Source organism: Cynocephalus volans, chromosome 14 (genome assembly GCF_027409185.1).
Source record: "Cynocephalus volans isolate mCynVol1 chromosome 14, mCynVol1.pri, whole genome shotgun sequence".
NCBI classification, from domain to species: Eukaryota; Metazoa; Chordata; class Mammalia; order Dermoptera; family Cynocephalidae; genus Cynocephalus; species Cynocephalus volans.
Genome location: NC_084473.1, coordinates 93,286,525 through 93,302,719, shown reverse-complemented (window position 1 = coordinate 93,302,719; position 16,195 = coordinate 93,286,525). Strand labels below are relative to the sequence as shown.

At 43.0% G+C, this 16,195-nt stretch overlaps 1 protein-coding gene across 1 annotated transcript in view; it reads right to left on the bottom strand.

Annotated features, from left to right (window-relative positions):
- RFX8 (regulatory factor X8) overlaps window positions 1-16,195 on the bottom strand; it is a 56,661-nt gene that overhangs the window by 21,436 nt on the left and 19,030 nt on the right. The window contains exons 2-3 of the mRNA XM_063078864.1: window positions 1,528-1,638; window positions 902-955 (exon numbers count right to left, since the gene is read on the bottom strand). Of these exons, the coding sequence (XP_062934934.1) occupies window positions 902-955; window positions 1,528-1,638 (165 nt within the window). The remainder of the gene's footprint in view (window positions 1-901; window positions 956-1,527; window positions 1,639-16,195) is intronic.

The window sequence follows — 16,195 nt, the reverse complement described above, 5'->3', positions numbered from 1 at the left end:
TCTAGAACTTGCCATATTGTATCATATTTATTGGCTAATATTGCTCCTTTTATTACTAGACTAAGCATCTCCAGTCTTACGGAGAATACTTTCCCAGTCCCAGAAACGGTGCCAATCACTGTGTACAAATTAAGTAAATACTTGATGAGTGAGTGAAGGAAGGAGGGACAGGTGTGTCAGATATCCGTGGATGGATTCTTACAACATTGTATTAATAGGGCAGGGGCTATTCGGAAGGCATTTTGGTCTCTCCCTTACTATAATGCTTTACACTGAGTAGGTAAGAAATGCACTCATGCTAAATGAGTATTATTACTCAAAGTTGACATACTTAGAATACTAAAGCATCGGGAAAACTTTCACTTGGATGTACATTGGTTTCCCTGGGTTTTCATTATATACTATAGAAGATAAAACTTAGAATACATAATTAAAAGATTTATTCAGGTTTTCTGCAGCCAATTCTAGAATAAAATCCAATTGTTACAATACCCATGTCAGATCACTCTGCTTCAAAGTCCTGCTTCTTTTCCAGTTAGCATGTAGTATCAATAAAAGAGCTCTTTAGCTTTATTGAAAATTCCAGGGCAAATTATATTACCAACACTCTATTAGAAATCAGCTGGAATTAGAATCTAAAAAAAATAGCTGAATTTGTATTTAAAGCAAACAGTTATCCTTATAAGCACCTTGGAGAATTTCCAAATGATTAAATTGAATACCAGTGTCATCTTCAAGAACTCACCAACTACGAAAGTGCTGTATTATAAGCCCTTCAGTGCAATGGATTACCACTAGACATCCCACAAAGGGTCTACTCAAGTAAAATGTTTAATAATGAGTCATAAATGCTTGTATTTTATAGATAAAATCCTACCCTCTCAAGTTCTCGGTTCCTCACAGTCTGTAAAATGTCTTGACAATAGGTGCAGTATTCATCAGCAAGAAAGCTCATCTAGGAATGATATGGAAAATTATTTCAGCGTGCAGCCACTTCAGGAATGAACAGATCCTCAAAGACCTTTCTGAAGCTCTCAGAGGCTGCTCCTATTGTAGCTCTGGTATGAGATTAGCCGGGCTCTTCAACTGGGCCATAATGTTTTCTATTTCTATGGAGTAATGCATACCTTATTGGCCTACAGTTCATGTGGCTTTAATTTTGATATTGTAAGTCATATATTTCCAGGGTTTGTTTCACTGCTACAAAGGCCACCAACCTTTGACACCTTTCTCTTGAAATCCCATTTTCCCCCGTCCATATTCCCCCCGTTTCCATGTATGTGTTCCCTTCTTCTCATAAGAAGGAAGCAGTCCGGATGGAGCCTCTCGATACTACGTGAGGGGAAGACCTGAACTTGCTGGCCACCACCTAGCTCTGGAGGGAATGTTGGTCCTCATGGGCCTGGGAAGAAGCAAGTATCACTCCATGTGGCACAACCATGACCACAGGCAAAGTAAGAAGGTATTTACTGCCCTAAGTATCACACAGCATGAAAAGCTACTCTGCCCCCAGGAGTGCAAACCCACCATTTTATAGGAGTACTTCTTTGCCAGTTCTTCCTCCCAAGATGTATGTCTTCTGAATTCAGACAAAGGGGATTCACCTGGTTCTGTCTTTATCAGTGAGTGACATTCACACTAGAAATCATTTAAACAAAGTAATTATGATTTGTAAGGATGAACATGCTAATGATTTGATCATCACATACTGTACACAAATACTGACAGTCAACTCTGTACCCCATAAATATGTATAAATAAAAATTTAAAAAAAGAAATCATGTACACAGTAGATTATTTCTTTAAAATAAAATGCATATTCTGGCATATAAACCAAGTAATAATCACATCGCTACTATATTTTTCTTCCTCTCTCTCTCTTTTTTTTTTTTGCAGCTGGCTGGTAAGGGGATACAAACTCATGACCTTGGGGTTAGAAGGCTGCACTCTGAGTTTACCGGCCAGTCCACATTGTCACTATAGGTTAATGTTCTATGTAAACTTTCATCCACACTCTGGACACATTATTGATTGATTCCAGCGACTTTCCCCCCATATTTCATTCCAAATAATGCTAACCTCTGTCTATTATTCTCTCAACTGAAGCCATGATTTAATATATTACCCAAACATACCACTATTGGGGTCCCATATTTATAAGTGCCATATAGCAATGTACAACAAAAGTATTATCTATGAATAATATTATCAATGTCACAAATACATTTCTATAACCCTTGTCCATAAAATTGTCCCTCCTCAAAATAAAACATGTCCTGCCTGGGTCCACACACACCTGTATTGTAAAATTGATTAGCTGTATCAGATATCTCAGGGCCACAGCCAACAAGGAAAGTGATGGGCAAGGACTTGCCTTTAGAAGGACAGATTACAGAACGGTAAGGAGGAAGAAAAAAGGTAACATGGCAGAAAGCAAATCGGGCATTACTCCTTGTGTCACCCTTGCTGCTGTCCCCTCTGAGCAAGGGGAGGTGTGACCGCACCTGGTCCGAATAAAGGACATCAATTTTACTTAAAATGATTTTTTCAAGATTTTCCTGGACTTATTTTGAATAATCTTACAATAAAGTAGGATGAAATCATTCCGGTGAATTGGAAATTGAGCTGCAAAGCGAGCCATGTTTGACTGTGACTTTTTCTTCTCTCTGTGTGCTCTGTGATGGTGCAGCTCCAAGGTCAGTATTTCATCCTTAGCCTTCTCCGAGCTTATGTGCCATCGCCTTACTATGCTGCTCACGTACAGAGTTCAGAGTCCTTTCTGTGGGTTTTGGTAAGTTCCTGTCTATGGGATGCGTGAGGTCAGGGCAGCTCCTCTGACACCTGTGTCCCCTTAGGGAGGGGAGCGGAGCTCGGCCACCACTGCACACAGTACTCACAGCACACGGCACTCACCGCACACGCTAGAGAACAGCACTGCTGGCCCCTCTCCCTAGTGACGCCCTCTTGTTATCAACCAGGGTCACACTGAAGATCAGGAGAGTTTAAGAGTCATGCTTAACAGTATTCTCAGTGTTCCCAAATCTGCACTTCTTAACTCTTTTGTGGTTTTGAATCCCTCTGCGAATCTTATGAAAGCAACTGACCCTCTCCTTGGAAAAATGCATACTGTGCGTGTAACATTGCAAAGATACTGGGTTAAAACTGCCCCAGACCAATAAAAATAAAGGAGATTGAAGCTGTTATCAGAAGGCTCCCAACAAAGAAAAGCCCAGGACCAGATGGATTCACAGCAGAATTTTACCAAACATTCAAAGAGGAATAGACACCAATTCTTTACAAACTATTCCAAAAGATTGAAACAGACACAAATCTCCCAAACTCATTCTACGAAGCAAACATCATCCTGATACCAAAACCAGGTAAAGATACAACCAAAAAAGAAAACTACAGGCCGATATCCTTGACGAACATAGATGCAAAAATCCTCACTAAAATACTAGCAAACAGAATACAGCAACACATACGTAAAATTATTCATCACGATCAAGTGGGATTCATCCCAGGGATGCAAGGTTGGTTCAACATATGCAAATCAATAAATGTGATACACCATATTAATAAACTCAAACACAAGGACCATATGATCATCTCTATAGATGCTGAAAAAGCATTTGATAAAATTCAACATTCATTCATGACAAAGACCCTCTATAAGTTAGGTATAGATGGAAATTATCTCAACATAATTAAAGCTATATATGATAAACCCACTGCCAATATCATCCTGAATGGGGAAAAGCTGAAAGCTTTTCCTTTAAGAACAGGAACTAGACAAGGATGCCCACTCTCACCACTCCTATTCAACATAGTGTTGGAAGTACTAGCCAGAACAATCAGAGAAGAGAAGGAAATAAAGGGCATACAGATTGGAAAAGATGAAGTCAAACTGTCCCTGTTTGCAGATGACATGATCCTATATATCGAACAGCCTAAAACCTCTACAAAAAAACTCTTAGAATTGATAAATGATTTCAGCACAGTAGCAGCATACAAAATCAACACACAAAAATCAGTAGCATTTCTATTCTCCAATAGTGAACATGCAGAAAGAGAAGTCAAGAAAGCCTGCGCATTTATAATATCCACCAAAAAAATAAAATACTTAGGAATTGAGTTAACCAAGGATGTGAAAAATCTCTATAATGAGAACTACAAACCACTGCTGAGAGAAATTAGAGAGGATACAAGAAGATGGAAAGATATCCCATGCTCTTGGATTGGAAGAATCAACATAGTGAAAATGTCCATACTACCCAAAGTGATATACAAATTCAGTACAATCCCCATCAAAATTCCAATGACATTTTTCTCAGAAATGGAAAGAACTATCCAGACGTTTATATGGAATAACAAAAGACCACGCATAGCCAAAGCAATGCTGAGCAAAAAAAATAAAGCTGAAGGCATAACACTACCTGACTTTAAACTATACTACAAAGCTATAATAACCAAAACAGTATGGTACTGGCATAAAAACAGACACACCAATCAATGGAATAGAATAGAGAATCCAGAAATCAACCCACACACCTACAGCCACTTGATCTTTGACAAAGGCACCAAGCCTATGCACTGGGGAAGAGACTGCCTCTTTAGCAAATGGTGCTGGGAGAACTGGATATCAATACGCAGGAGAATGAAACTAGACCCATCCCTTTCACCATACACTAAAGTCAACTCAAAATGGATTAAAGAATTAAATATACACCCTGAAACAATAAAACTTCTTAAAGAAAACATAGGAGAAACACTTCAGGAAGTAGGACTGGACACAGATTTCATGAATATGACCCCAAAAGCACAGGCAACCAAAGGAAAAATAAACAAATGGGATTATATCAAACTAAAAAGCTTCTGCACAGCAAAAGAAATAATTAACAGAGTTAAAAGACAACCAACAGAGTGGGAGAAAATATCTGCAAAATATACATCTGACAAAGGATTAATATCCAGAATATACAAGGAACTCAAACAACTTTACAACAAAAAACAAATAACCCAATTAAAAAATGGGCAAAAGAGCTAAATAGGCATTTCTCTAAGGAAGATATATGAATGGCCAACAGACACTTGAAAAAATGCTCAACATCACTCAGCATTTGGGAAATGCAAATCAAAACCACACTGAGATACCATCTCATCCCAGTTAGGATGGCTCATATCCAAAAGACTGTGAATGATAAATGCTGGTGAGGTTGTGGAGAAAAAGGAACTCTCATACATTGTTGGAGGGACTGCAAAATGGTGCAGCCTCTATGGAAAATGGTATGGAGGTTCCTCAAACAATTGCAGATAGATCTACCATATGACCCAGCTATGCCACTGCTGGGAATATACCCAGAAGAATGGAAATCATCAAGTTGATGGTATACCTGTTCCCCAATGTTCATTGCAGCACTATTTACAATAACTAAGAGTTGGAACCAGCCCAAATGTCCATCATCAGATGAGTGGATACGGAAAATGTGGTATATCTACACAATAGAATACTACTCTGCTATAAAAAATAGTGAAATATTGCCATTTGCAACAACATGGATGGACCTAGAGAGAATTATATTAAGTGAAACAAGTCAGGCACAGAAAGAGAAATATCACATGTTCTTACTTATTGGTGGGAGCTAAAAATAAATAAATAAATACACAAAAAAATTGGGGGGTGGGGGAGAAAGGGAAGAAGAAACAACAATTACAATTCCTTGAAATTGATACGACAAGTGAACAGATATGAGGTTGTTGGGAGGGAGCAGGGAGAAGTAGGAGGGAGGGAGGTTTTGGTACTGGGCCACAATAATCAACCACATTGTATATTGACAAAATAAAATAAAATAAAATAATAAATAAATAAATAAATAAATTAGTTTATCCCCAAACACACACGCACACACAAAAAAACTCCCCCTGCTAATGTTTTTGGAATGAAGTACGGGTATAGCTGTCTAAATAAACACATAGAGCAGCAGCACAGGAAGGGGACAGCTCAAAGGGGCCTTTCTACCACACTTCAGAACGCTGGCTTCACTGGGAACCACCTGGCGGATGGCACTTCGCTGGTATGTGGGTGTAGGTGATGCTCAGGCGGGCCATCAAGAAGGATGGGGCTACTTTGTAGGGCTCACTGGCCTGACCACCAGTGCTTCTGTTACAGAAGAGCTGAGGAACGCCCAGTCCCAACTCTGGGCCAGCCTCGTGGACGGCAACCCCCCAGGCTGCGTGCACTTTCTCCAGAGCATGCTCTGACCTCCATTGCATCACCGTTCTATGCACGTTTCTGCCATTATTCCCGATCCAGTGTGTCTCCAAGTGTGGTTCTGAAACCGTCCATTTCAGAATCCCTTACGGTGCTTGGGACCCATATCCTTAGGTCCCTAGTGAATCAGATAAGGAAGAAACCTAGAATTTTAACCAGTTTCTCAACTGAGGATTTGCATGCTACATTGAGGAGCGCAGCCCTAGGCAGACTGTCCTTTGTCCAAGGCTGCAGAATCTCTCCATTTCAATATGGCAAATGTGCTGCAGCTTTACCTGTTCCAGAGATCATCTAACAATGCATTATTGGGATATTCAAGAAATGATTACAAGGAGAACGTGAAAGTGTGTTATTACAAAACATAATAAAAAGCACATTTATGAGTTCCTGAAGTCAATTCCCTTAGGTCTCTTCCTTCACAGAAATTACTCACAGCCATAATCCTTTCATTACAAACTGAGAAAAAAACTGGTCTTTCAAAAAAAAAAAAAATGTTAAAAGAACAATCAGAAATCTAAAGTAAAAGTACGGTGCAGAGCTACGAAAGTTTGAATATCTGCAAGAGATTTTCTGCAAGAGGAGGCGTTCAGGAGAAATCAGAGGGATTCCGGTACTGCAGAAACGATTCAGCAAAATAACCAAAAAAAGTGAGAAATTCCATTTAGATTTCCCAGGCATATTAAATGCAGTTTGGGATTTTCAATAGACCCAAGGAAAGTCATTGGAATTATTACGATTAATTTATTCAACCTTTAGTGAGCACGTGCTACATATCAGCCCCTGGGGAGATGATGCGGGCACCTTCCTGCCATCACCTGCCCCTCCAGGAACCATCTGCCTCCCTGACTTGCTCCATCCATTCTCCTGGATGCCTTCTGTCCTTCCTGCCTCCTTGAAGACTCTGCTCCCAGGATTACAGCCCTCAAAGCAAATGCACCCTTGTCATTCTCCTTCTGAAGATGCCTCAATGGTGTCCTACTGTCTCTTGGGTCAAATCCAGGTTCCTCAGCCCAGCGTTGACAAGTTCTCTACCATCAAGACCTCTCCACCTACCTCACCCAAACTCTGCTACTCCCCAACATCCTCACTCCCAGTCCCTACGGCTGCACGCTTTTGTTTTCGCCTCCCAGCCTGAATGCAAGGTACGTCATCAGGATGGATGCCGCCCTTCTAACAGAGGAGCCCAGTGACACTCCCCCACCAGCCAGGACCAGCTCAAGGGCAGTGTGACGGACAGAATAATGGCTCCCTGAAGATGTCCACATCCTAATCCCCAGAACCTGTGAATTTGTTAAACTTACATGGCAAAAGGAACTTCGCAGATGCAATCGAGGTTAAGGATCCTGAGATGGAGAAGTCACTTTGCCTTATCTGGGTGGCCCCATGTAATCGCAAATGTTCGCATTAGCAGGTGACTTTTCCCAGCTGCAGAGAACCAGAGAGACGGCAGCATGCAAAGGACTCAGCCTGCCTTTGCTGACTTTGATGATGGAGAAATGGGGCATGAGCCAAGGAATGTGGGTGGCCTCTAGACTGGAAGGGGCAAGGAATGGATTCTCTTCTAGAATATCCAGAAAGAACATAGCCCTGCCAACACCTTGATATTAGCCTGGAGAGAACTGTCAGACTATGACCTCCAGAACTGTATGATAACACATTTGTGTTGTTTTAAGCCATTAAATTTGTGCTAACTTGTTACAGCAGCAGCAGGAAATAAACACAGGCCACCTCCTCCATGAAGCCTTCCCCGATCACTCAAGCCCACCACTGCCTTTCTCCCTGCACCCCACTTTGGAGCTCCCAAACCACACACAGCCAGCACTGTCCATTCAACACCATTCCAGTTGTTTCATGTCTGTCTTAGCTCCCCAGCTACAAAACTACATTCTACTCACGTACGGGGGTATTTTGTTTTTGTTGTTTTTTTATTGGTCTTTCACATCCCATTCAGCCCTCAAGAGTGCTGGTCACATAACAAGTTTTTAAAAAGTTTTTGTTCAATGCCACTTGTCAACAAGACAGTATCTGTTATGGACAAAATATATGTGTCCCCCCAAATTCATATGTTGAAAGCCCAATGTGATATGATGGTGGGGCCTCTAGGAGGTGATTAGGACATGAGACTAGAGACCACATGAATGGGATTAGTGCCCTTAGAAGAGGCCAGAACAGGCTAGCTTGCTCTCTCTACACCACATGAGGACACAGGGAGAAGGTGGCAGTCTTCAACCCAGAAGAGAACCCTCATCAGAACCCAGCTGTGCTGGCACCCTGATCTTGGACTTCCAGCCTCTGGAATTGCTTGTCGTTTAAGCCACACAGTCTATGGTAATTTGTTATAGCAGCCCGAGCTAAGACAGTATCAAAGTACTATCAGGTTTTTCCAGCCAACTAAACTAAAATTCAACTCATAATGTCATCAATTAATGTATCAGTCTGTTTCTATTGCTTGTAACAAAATATCTGGAATTGGGTATTTTATAAAGAAAATAAAATTTATTGCTTACGGTTTCGGAGGCTGGAAGTCCACAGTGCAGGGAACATATCTGGTGAGAGTCTTGGTGGTGGTGACAGTGACCCAAAGTCTCATATGGCAGAAAATGGCAGAGCAGAGAGAGACCAGCCTATCATGTGCTCTTCTTTTAAACCCCTCAGAACCATGCCCCTGACCACCATTATTAATCTATTCGCTACAGCACAGTCCTAGAATCTAATCACGTCTTCAAGGCCTCCTCTTTCAATTACCATAATAGGATTTCCCACCCTCAACAGTTACAGTGGTAATTAAGTTTTAGGGGCCATTCAACCCAAGGCTATTAATAGTTCTGGTGCCCTAATTCAAAGAGCTATAACTTAATATAGAGACACTTTCAAACAAATTTATCGCTAACAACCTAGACGTGTTTTTAAATTATGGCTAAAAAAACACAGTTAAATAGCGAATGTACAGCTAAACAGTATGCCCCTTGAGGACAGGGACCACGTCTGTCCCAGCATTATGTGTGGAACATGGTGAACGCCCAGCAGTCGTGGTCAGATGGGTGAATAGCTAAGCACTATCCTGAATAAGAATATTCCATACAGGAAAGTAGTTGCATCTAATTAAGCAATTACTGAATATTCCTGGTTCTATTATAATAAATCTGTTTTATTCAACACTCACTAGTCCTTCTTGTTGGATAATGCTACTACAATCAGTAGATTCTTCAAAGGTTATGACATCTTCACTGCAAAAACAAAAAAACAGAAAACAGAGAAGTAACTTTAGTAAAACACCTGTCTCTGAGCACAAGAATGAAGTCTCTTTTACAGTGAAGTTATTTGTTTGGATTATAACTTTTATGCCAAACCCTCCTCCAAGTTTCTATCCACAAATTATCCTGTGCTTGGGGTGTTAAGAAACCAATTTCTGTAACTGGAACAATCATGTATTTATTTTTAAAAGTTTATTCCCTTCAGAAGCAAGGATATGATATCATCATGGTTAGAGCTTGCTCCTGTGGGAAAAGAAAAATCATCATGAAAATGAAATCTTATTACTTTCTGATTTCAGTGCTTTTAAAATGATCAGCCCAGAAATGACAATATCCTCTGAGTCGATGTATGTAGCTGAGCACCTTCACAGAACAAGGAAACTGGTAATCAATAATAGAGATATAAGTTCCATTTCACCATGCCTCTTGGAATCACATATTTTAATGGAGACATTTATACATAAAGGAGAACAGATTCAGTCCTATCCACGTGGTGAGGCACACCTTTCCTTTAATGATGGGCATTTGAGAAACTGGGAGCCCAGGGACTCCCGCTTGCACCAAGGAATGTGCATTCTCCGGAGGCCAGAAGAAGTGGTGGCATGTCCTTCCCAGTTTTTCCCAATTTTCCCCCATCAGCCCCACAGCTGTGGCTGAGCTGGCGGCAGACACAGCTGCAGTGGTTCTGTCTACCCCAAGTCAACGCACATGCTCATGCCCGATGGTTCCTGCTCTACATAGACATGAAAACAGGAGAGGAAGGCAGCAGTTATCACAGCTTCTGGAGCAGGGCTGCAGCTGTCGCGGTGGGGCTGGGAAGGGTGGGATTGTGAAGAACACAGCTTTCATCTTTCATCCCACACAGGAAGATTCTACATCCCCACCCAGCCTCTCAAAAGCCCCAGGAGCTCTCTTCTGAAGATTTGTGTGAGTCCATTCTCCAAACCAAATCACGGAATTCTTGGTGCCCATCTGATAAATGTTTCTATGTAATACTCTATTTCAAAACAGGGCACAAAAATTCAGGGTCTGGATACAAACCACTAAAAAGCCACTCTCTTCATCTTTTAATAAGAGTTGTTTTCAAAACATAATTCTTACTTTGGATTTTCCAGTGGAAACAGGTGTACGGGACATGGGATCCATTCAATCCAGAGGGACATATGCACAAACCCTGCACACAGGATGATGGGCAATGCCAAGAGGGCCAAAGGGGAAGAATCTGAAGTGTCAGGAATTCTACTTGTCAGGTATCGTGGACTGGGTGGTGTCCCCCCAAAATTCATATGTTGAAGTCCTAGCTCCCAAGGTGACTGTATTCGGACATAGGATCTTTAAGGAGATAATCAAGGTTAAATGAGGTCATAAGAGTGGGGCCCTGATCTGATAGGATTGGTGTCCTTATAAGAGGGAGAGACAACAGAGAACTTGCTCCCTCTCTGTTTCTGCATGCATGCAGAGGACACGGCAAGAAGGCAGCCATCTCAAGCCAGGAGGAGAGTCCTAACCAGAAACCAAATTTTCTGACACCTTGATCTTGGATTTCTAGCCTCCAGAACTGTGAGAAAATAAATTTCTGTTATTTAAGCCACCCAGTCTACGGCATTTTGTTATGGAAGCCCTAGCTAATACATCCTGTCTCAATGATATCTTGGATAGGTGTGACAGAGATGAAGTTTTTCCAGGTAAAATTTATAAACAGCTCATTGCCACAGATTCTGGGACATATATCAGCAAAAACAAGAAACAAAAAATAAGGCTCGTAATAAAGCCTAGAATGAAAGAAGATGGAAGAAAATGTTGAAAATGGAAGTTCACTAAATGAAGGTAATAAGGAAGGAATTTAATCAGAAAAATATGCTCGTCTCCTTTAAAGAGGTCTTAACAATCACTTGCGAGGCTTTCTTCAACAAACTTAGAGGGAGAGCAACTTCTTTATGATTGCACATTATGTCAACAAACTACTGCTAGTACATTTTCTTTGGAAAATAAGTGCAAGGCCATGGGATGGATACACTTAGCTCCATCCCTCTGACCATCTGCCATTCATCCATCCATCCAGCCATTCATCTGTCCATCCATCCATCCATTCCTCACTTATTCATCACATGTTAATCGAGCGCCTGCTATCTGTTGGGCATTGTGCTAGGCTCTGGCACATACAACTGTGACTGAGGCAGACTAAGTCTCTTCTCACAGAGGTCATAGCCTACAGGAGAGGAAAGATGGTACACAAACCACTGCAAAGATGTTGAGTGAGGGTCGTGATGGCTGAAGGGTAGGTGTTAAGGGGAGGTACGTTGAGGGGCCCTTCCTGTTCTCTTGTTAGTTCAACAGTCCACATGCCTGTTAATTGGTAGCTTGATAAGCTCAGGAGATCTTCCTTTGTGATTAGTTAGCCTGACTTGGCTGGTACTTGTCACAACACCATACTTGGACAGCACTTGTTAAACTCTTTTGACGATGACAGTGATCTTCATAGGATATTCCTCTGAGTATTCTGAAACAAGAATCTGGACACTAGAAGGCCTGGTTTCAGACTTAAAGGAATGACAAGGGAAACCCACAACCCTGACTGTTAGCTTTGGGGTGTCAAGTAATGCTCATTATGACTGAGTAATGCTCCCCACTATTTTACATTTTTAAAGGATGCTCCGAGTTTCTGCCAGTGTTCAGTGTAGAAGATGGGCTTAATTCAACAGTAACTGAAAGGAGAGGGGTGTCACCCTCCTGACCTTTACAAGAGGGACTGAAGGAGCTGCCTGCTGTACAGGGGCCGGGTGTGGCAGGAATCCTCACTGGGGGAGCTATGTTCCTTTCTAAATTGGGGGACTTTATGTACTGAAACAACAATACCGGGTAAGAGAAACTATTTCAACCTCATGGAGAGAGGAGGTCATCTATAAAAAAGTCCCCATGCCCACCTGGCCAGAGACAGCTTGCTTGTTCAAAGGACTGGTGCGGCTGTCTCTTTCCACCTCTGGAATGCCCTAATCCAAGAGAATGGCTGCTAGCATGGGTCAACACTAGTGAGATCACATGTATTTATTGTTTTTAATCACCTAATTTTAGAGGCCTTATGCAAGCAAAGGCTCATAACAGTATGCATGAGTTAGCGGGTGAGTAGGAGTCAGCCACAGAGTTGGGTTACAAGGCAGGCAGGCAGTGTTGGCGCCCTGAGGACGTGGCAGATTCCACCGAGTGACTGCAGCAGGCACTGGCCATGCTTCAACCTGCAGCAAGGTGGGGCTAGGCTAGTGAGTGAGGCTGTGGTAGACCAGCGCTCCCTCCATCACAGGTACCTTCCCCACACTGGGCTCCACCACCCACGAGCAGGTACGGTGAGGGTGAGGTCCAAGCAGGCCTGGAGGGAACTGTTCCAGATGGAAGCTCTCAGGGTGCCAGCCAGGTCAATCTCTGGGCTCACTGTCCCCTGCATCATTTCCTAAGTGTGGTTCTGAGTCAGGCCTTTAAGACATTTATTAGGCTGGGATCAAAGCACAGTTGTTGCTAAAATACAACTCTCCTGAAACCACAAACAACATCCAGAGCTGACCTTGCTGGGATGGAAGGGCATCTGGTCCGAAAGGAGGTCTTCTCCCACCTGCTCTCTGAGGCCTGAGATGCTTTAGTGGTGCTGAATCATGTAGGCAGAGCAAAAGGCCAAAGGCAGTGGCGCAGGAGTGACCCTAAGGCCAGGCCATCCCATGAGGTCACTTGCATTCCTTGTGAGCTGCATCTTCAGCCTCTGCTCCAGAGGGCCCAAGCCAGGCTGGGCCTAGGATATTAGGATTTAATTTAACCATGGTGGAAGGGCAAGGTCAGCTGGGAATGGAGGGAGGAAAGAGGAGACGGAGAAATCCAGGAGGGAGGCAGGCGGAGAATGCCCACAGTACAACAGAATGGGCATCCTCATTCAGCTCTGCAGCTAACTGGCCCCGAGCAAGTCACTGGAGCTCCAGGGCCTCAGTTTCCCACCCCTACAAAAGGAGGGAAGGGGATCTGATGCCCTCTAAGACCTTGTCCAGCCCACAGAGCCTGCAACCTGCACTAAGACGTGGACTCGGAGCCCCTCCAGGGCTTGCACAATGGTCAGAAGTTATTTTCTGGGTCTCGCTGGGGATGGCAGAGGAAGGCCTCATTTCTTCTGGGAACTAGCAAATTGTCCACATCACTCAGGGCAGCATTGACGCAGCGTGCGAATGACATTTTACTTTAATTTTTATGATCAATTTGGCTGAAAAAGAGCCGGGCATAAAGAGGTCTGAGACACACTGACATGGCACACAATTCATATTCTTTTCTTATTTTTTCCTGTAAACTCTTTCAAATGTGGTGCTAGCCTCATGCACGTTCTGGCCTTTAACCGCCTTTCCGCCTAGCTACAATCGCATTCACATTCTCAGGTTTTGACATCATTCGTCATTAATTCAGACTTTCATTTACATCATTTTGGCATCATAATTTGCCCTCGCAAATCACCCTAACAGCAGTGAAACAACCTGAAGCAATTACAAAGGTAAGAGAATAAAAATGCAATAAAACCTAATTCATGTACCGAACATGTTCAGGGTCAGATTTCAGAGCAAAGGCGCCTCATCTTCCAATCACGGAAGGATCTGATCTAATCGCAATTCTTCCTCCAAGAACACGAAGCTATTATTTTGGTTTTGATTAGGAGAAGATACACTTAACTTGAAGAATATTTTTCTATATAAAGTTAAAGTTGTAAATAGATAAATTCATATAAGGACACATGTCATTATGATTACAAAAAACTTTAACGTAATTCTGATTACACTAATATTAATCATGGAAATATACTGAGCACTTACACATTGCTAAGTGCTTTATTTGTTTTACCCTAATTTTCACAGCAACCCTATTAAAAAGGTAGATAAGAATTTGTTATTGTCCCCATTTTACAGATGGGGGAAGAGAAACAGAGTTCACAGAGTTAGACCCCAACTCCTGAATTCAGAGTAGAATATCACCTAATCTACTGCTCTGTCTAAGATACACGTGCGTAATAAAAAAATAATGTACTCAAGAAGCATAAGATGTAAATGTATTGAAACTTCAAATGGACAAGAACCACCTTCTCTTAAAAACTGCCTCACTGGCTTGGTCACTGTCTGCATCAGGGGCTGTTGCTGTTACGCTACTTAACTGTATCCTGACCCATTAGATTTTATGAACAACTTAATTGCAAAATGATGACCTCGGGAAAAACCTTAGGAAGTGCAGAAAGTATAAGTTGTCCACATTCTCTGTCTGGAGGCAACACTAGTCCACAGGGGCAGGCTTCCCTGGCAGACTGTGAACAGCACCCCGCTGGGGTGGGTGTCTCTCTGCGGGAGCTAGTAGAGTGCCTGGACAAGTGATATTGTTCCCGCTGTTAGGGGGCTTAGGAGAGGTACCTGCTGTTAAAATCTTTCCCAAGCAAGGGAGTGGTCTAGGGCGTAATTTTCTACACGTATGTTGTTAAGTTGCTAGACAAAAACCAGGTAATGCATCTTTTTAACCTTAACAAGTTCTAACCAGCCTTGAAAACCATAGGGTGGACAAGGCCAGAAAGCGGGTTCCAACTTGGACACCTTATTAGTAGCCGAGAGTTTGGCCCTCCTGTGCTCATCAGAGGCCTCCTGGGCGGCCGTGGCCCCAGAAAGCCTCAGCTCCCACCCTCAGTCTCGCCTGGGACGCTGGCTGCACAAACAGAAGGGAAAGCGGCCCTTTCTTGGGGCTGGAGGGACTCTCAGAAGGAACTGTGGGGCTGTGACTTCATTAGGTCGTGGCGCCCACACAGCCAGGTGGGCTGCCTGTGACGAACGTTCTTTCCTCAGGGTGGCGCAAGCTGCAGGGTGAACTCTGCCTCTTCTGCTAGGTGGGCACAACTGGCTGCCACCGCCCCTAACCCTAACCCTAACCCCCCCCCCCCGAGGTCACGAGCTGGCACAAGAACAAAGAAGTGAAGGAACAAAGGCGGGGAGTGAAGGCACAGCTGAGAAGATTTTCGAAGGCCTTTAATGTGTGATGCTGGAAAAGCTGAGTGAGAGAGTGCGTGTGTGTGTGCGTGAGTGTGTGTGCACATGTGTGTGTGCGTGCACACTGCGGGAGGGATGAGGGCAAGGGTTAGTTTCCATACATCCTGGAGAGAAACGTGAGACTGTACAGTTGATTGCAGAATTTCCATTAGATAGGATGGGGATTCATCCACTTGGGAAATGCCAAAGAAGTTTTGTTAACCAGGGATTTTTTTTTTTTTTTTTTTTGTCTTTTTCGTGACCGGCACTCAGCCAGTGAGTGCACTGGCCATTCCTATATAGGATCCGAACCCGCGGCGGGACCGTCGCCGTGCTCCTAGCGCGGCATTCTCCCGAGTGCGCCACGGGCTCGGCCCTTAACCAGGGATTTTGCCTAAGAGGTAGAGAATAAATCTGTTTCTCTAGATGTGATAATAATACGCGCACACACACACACACACACACACACACACACACACACACACACACACACACACACACACACACACACACACACACACACACACACACACACACACAGTCTCCTCCACCCCCAGACAATAATATTTTATGCTTTGGCCTCAATTCTTCAGTGAATTTCTAGGTCAGCAATTACCAGGTCCAAGTCTCAATCTGGTTGGCAGCTA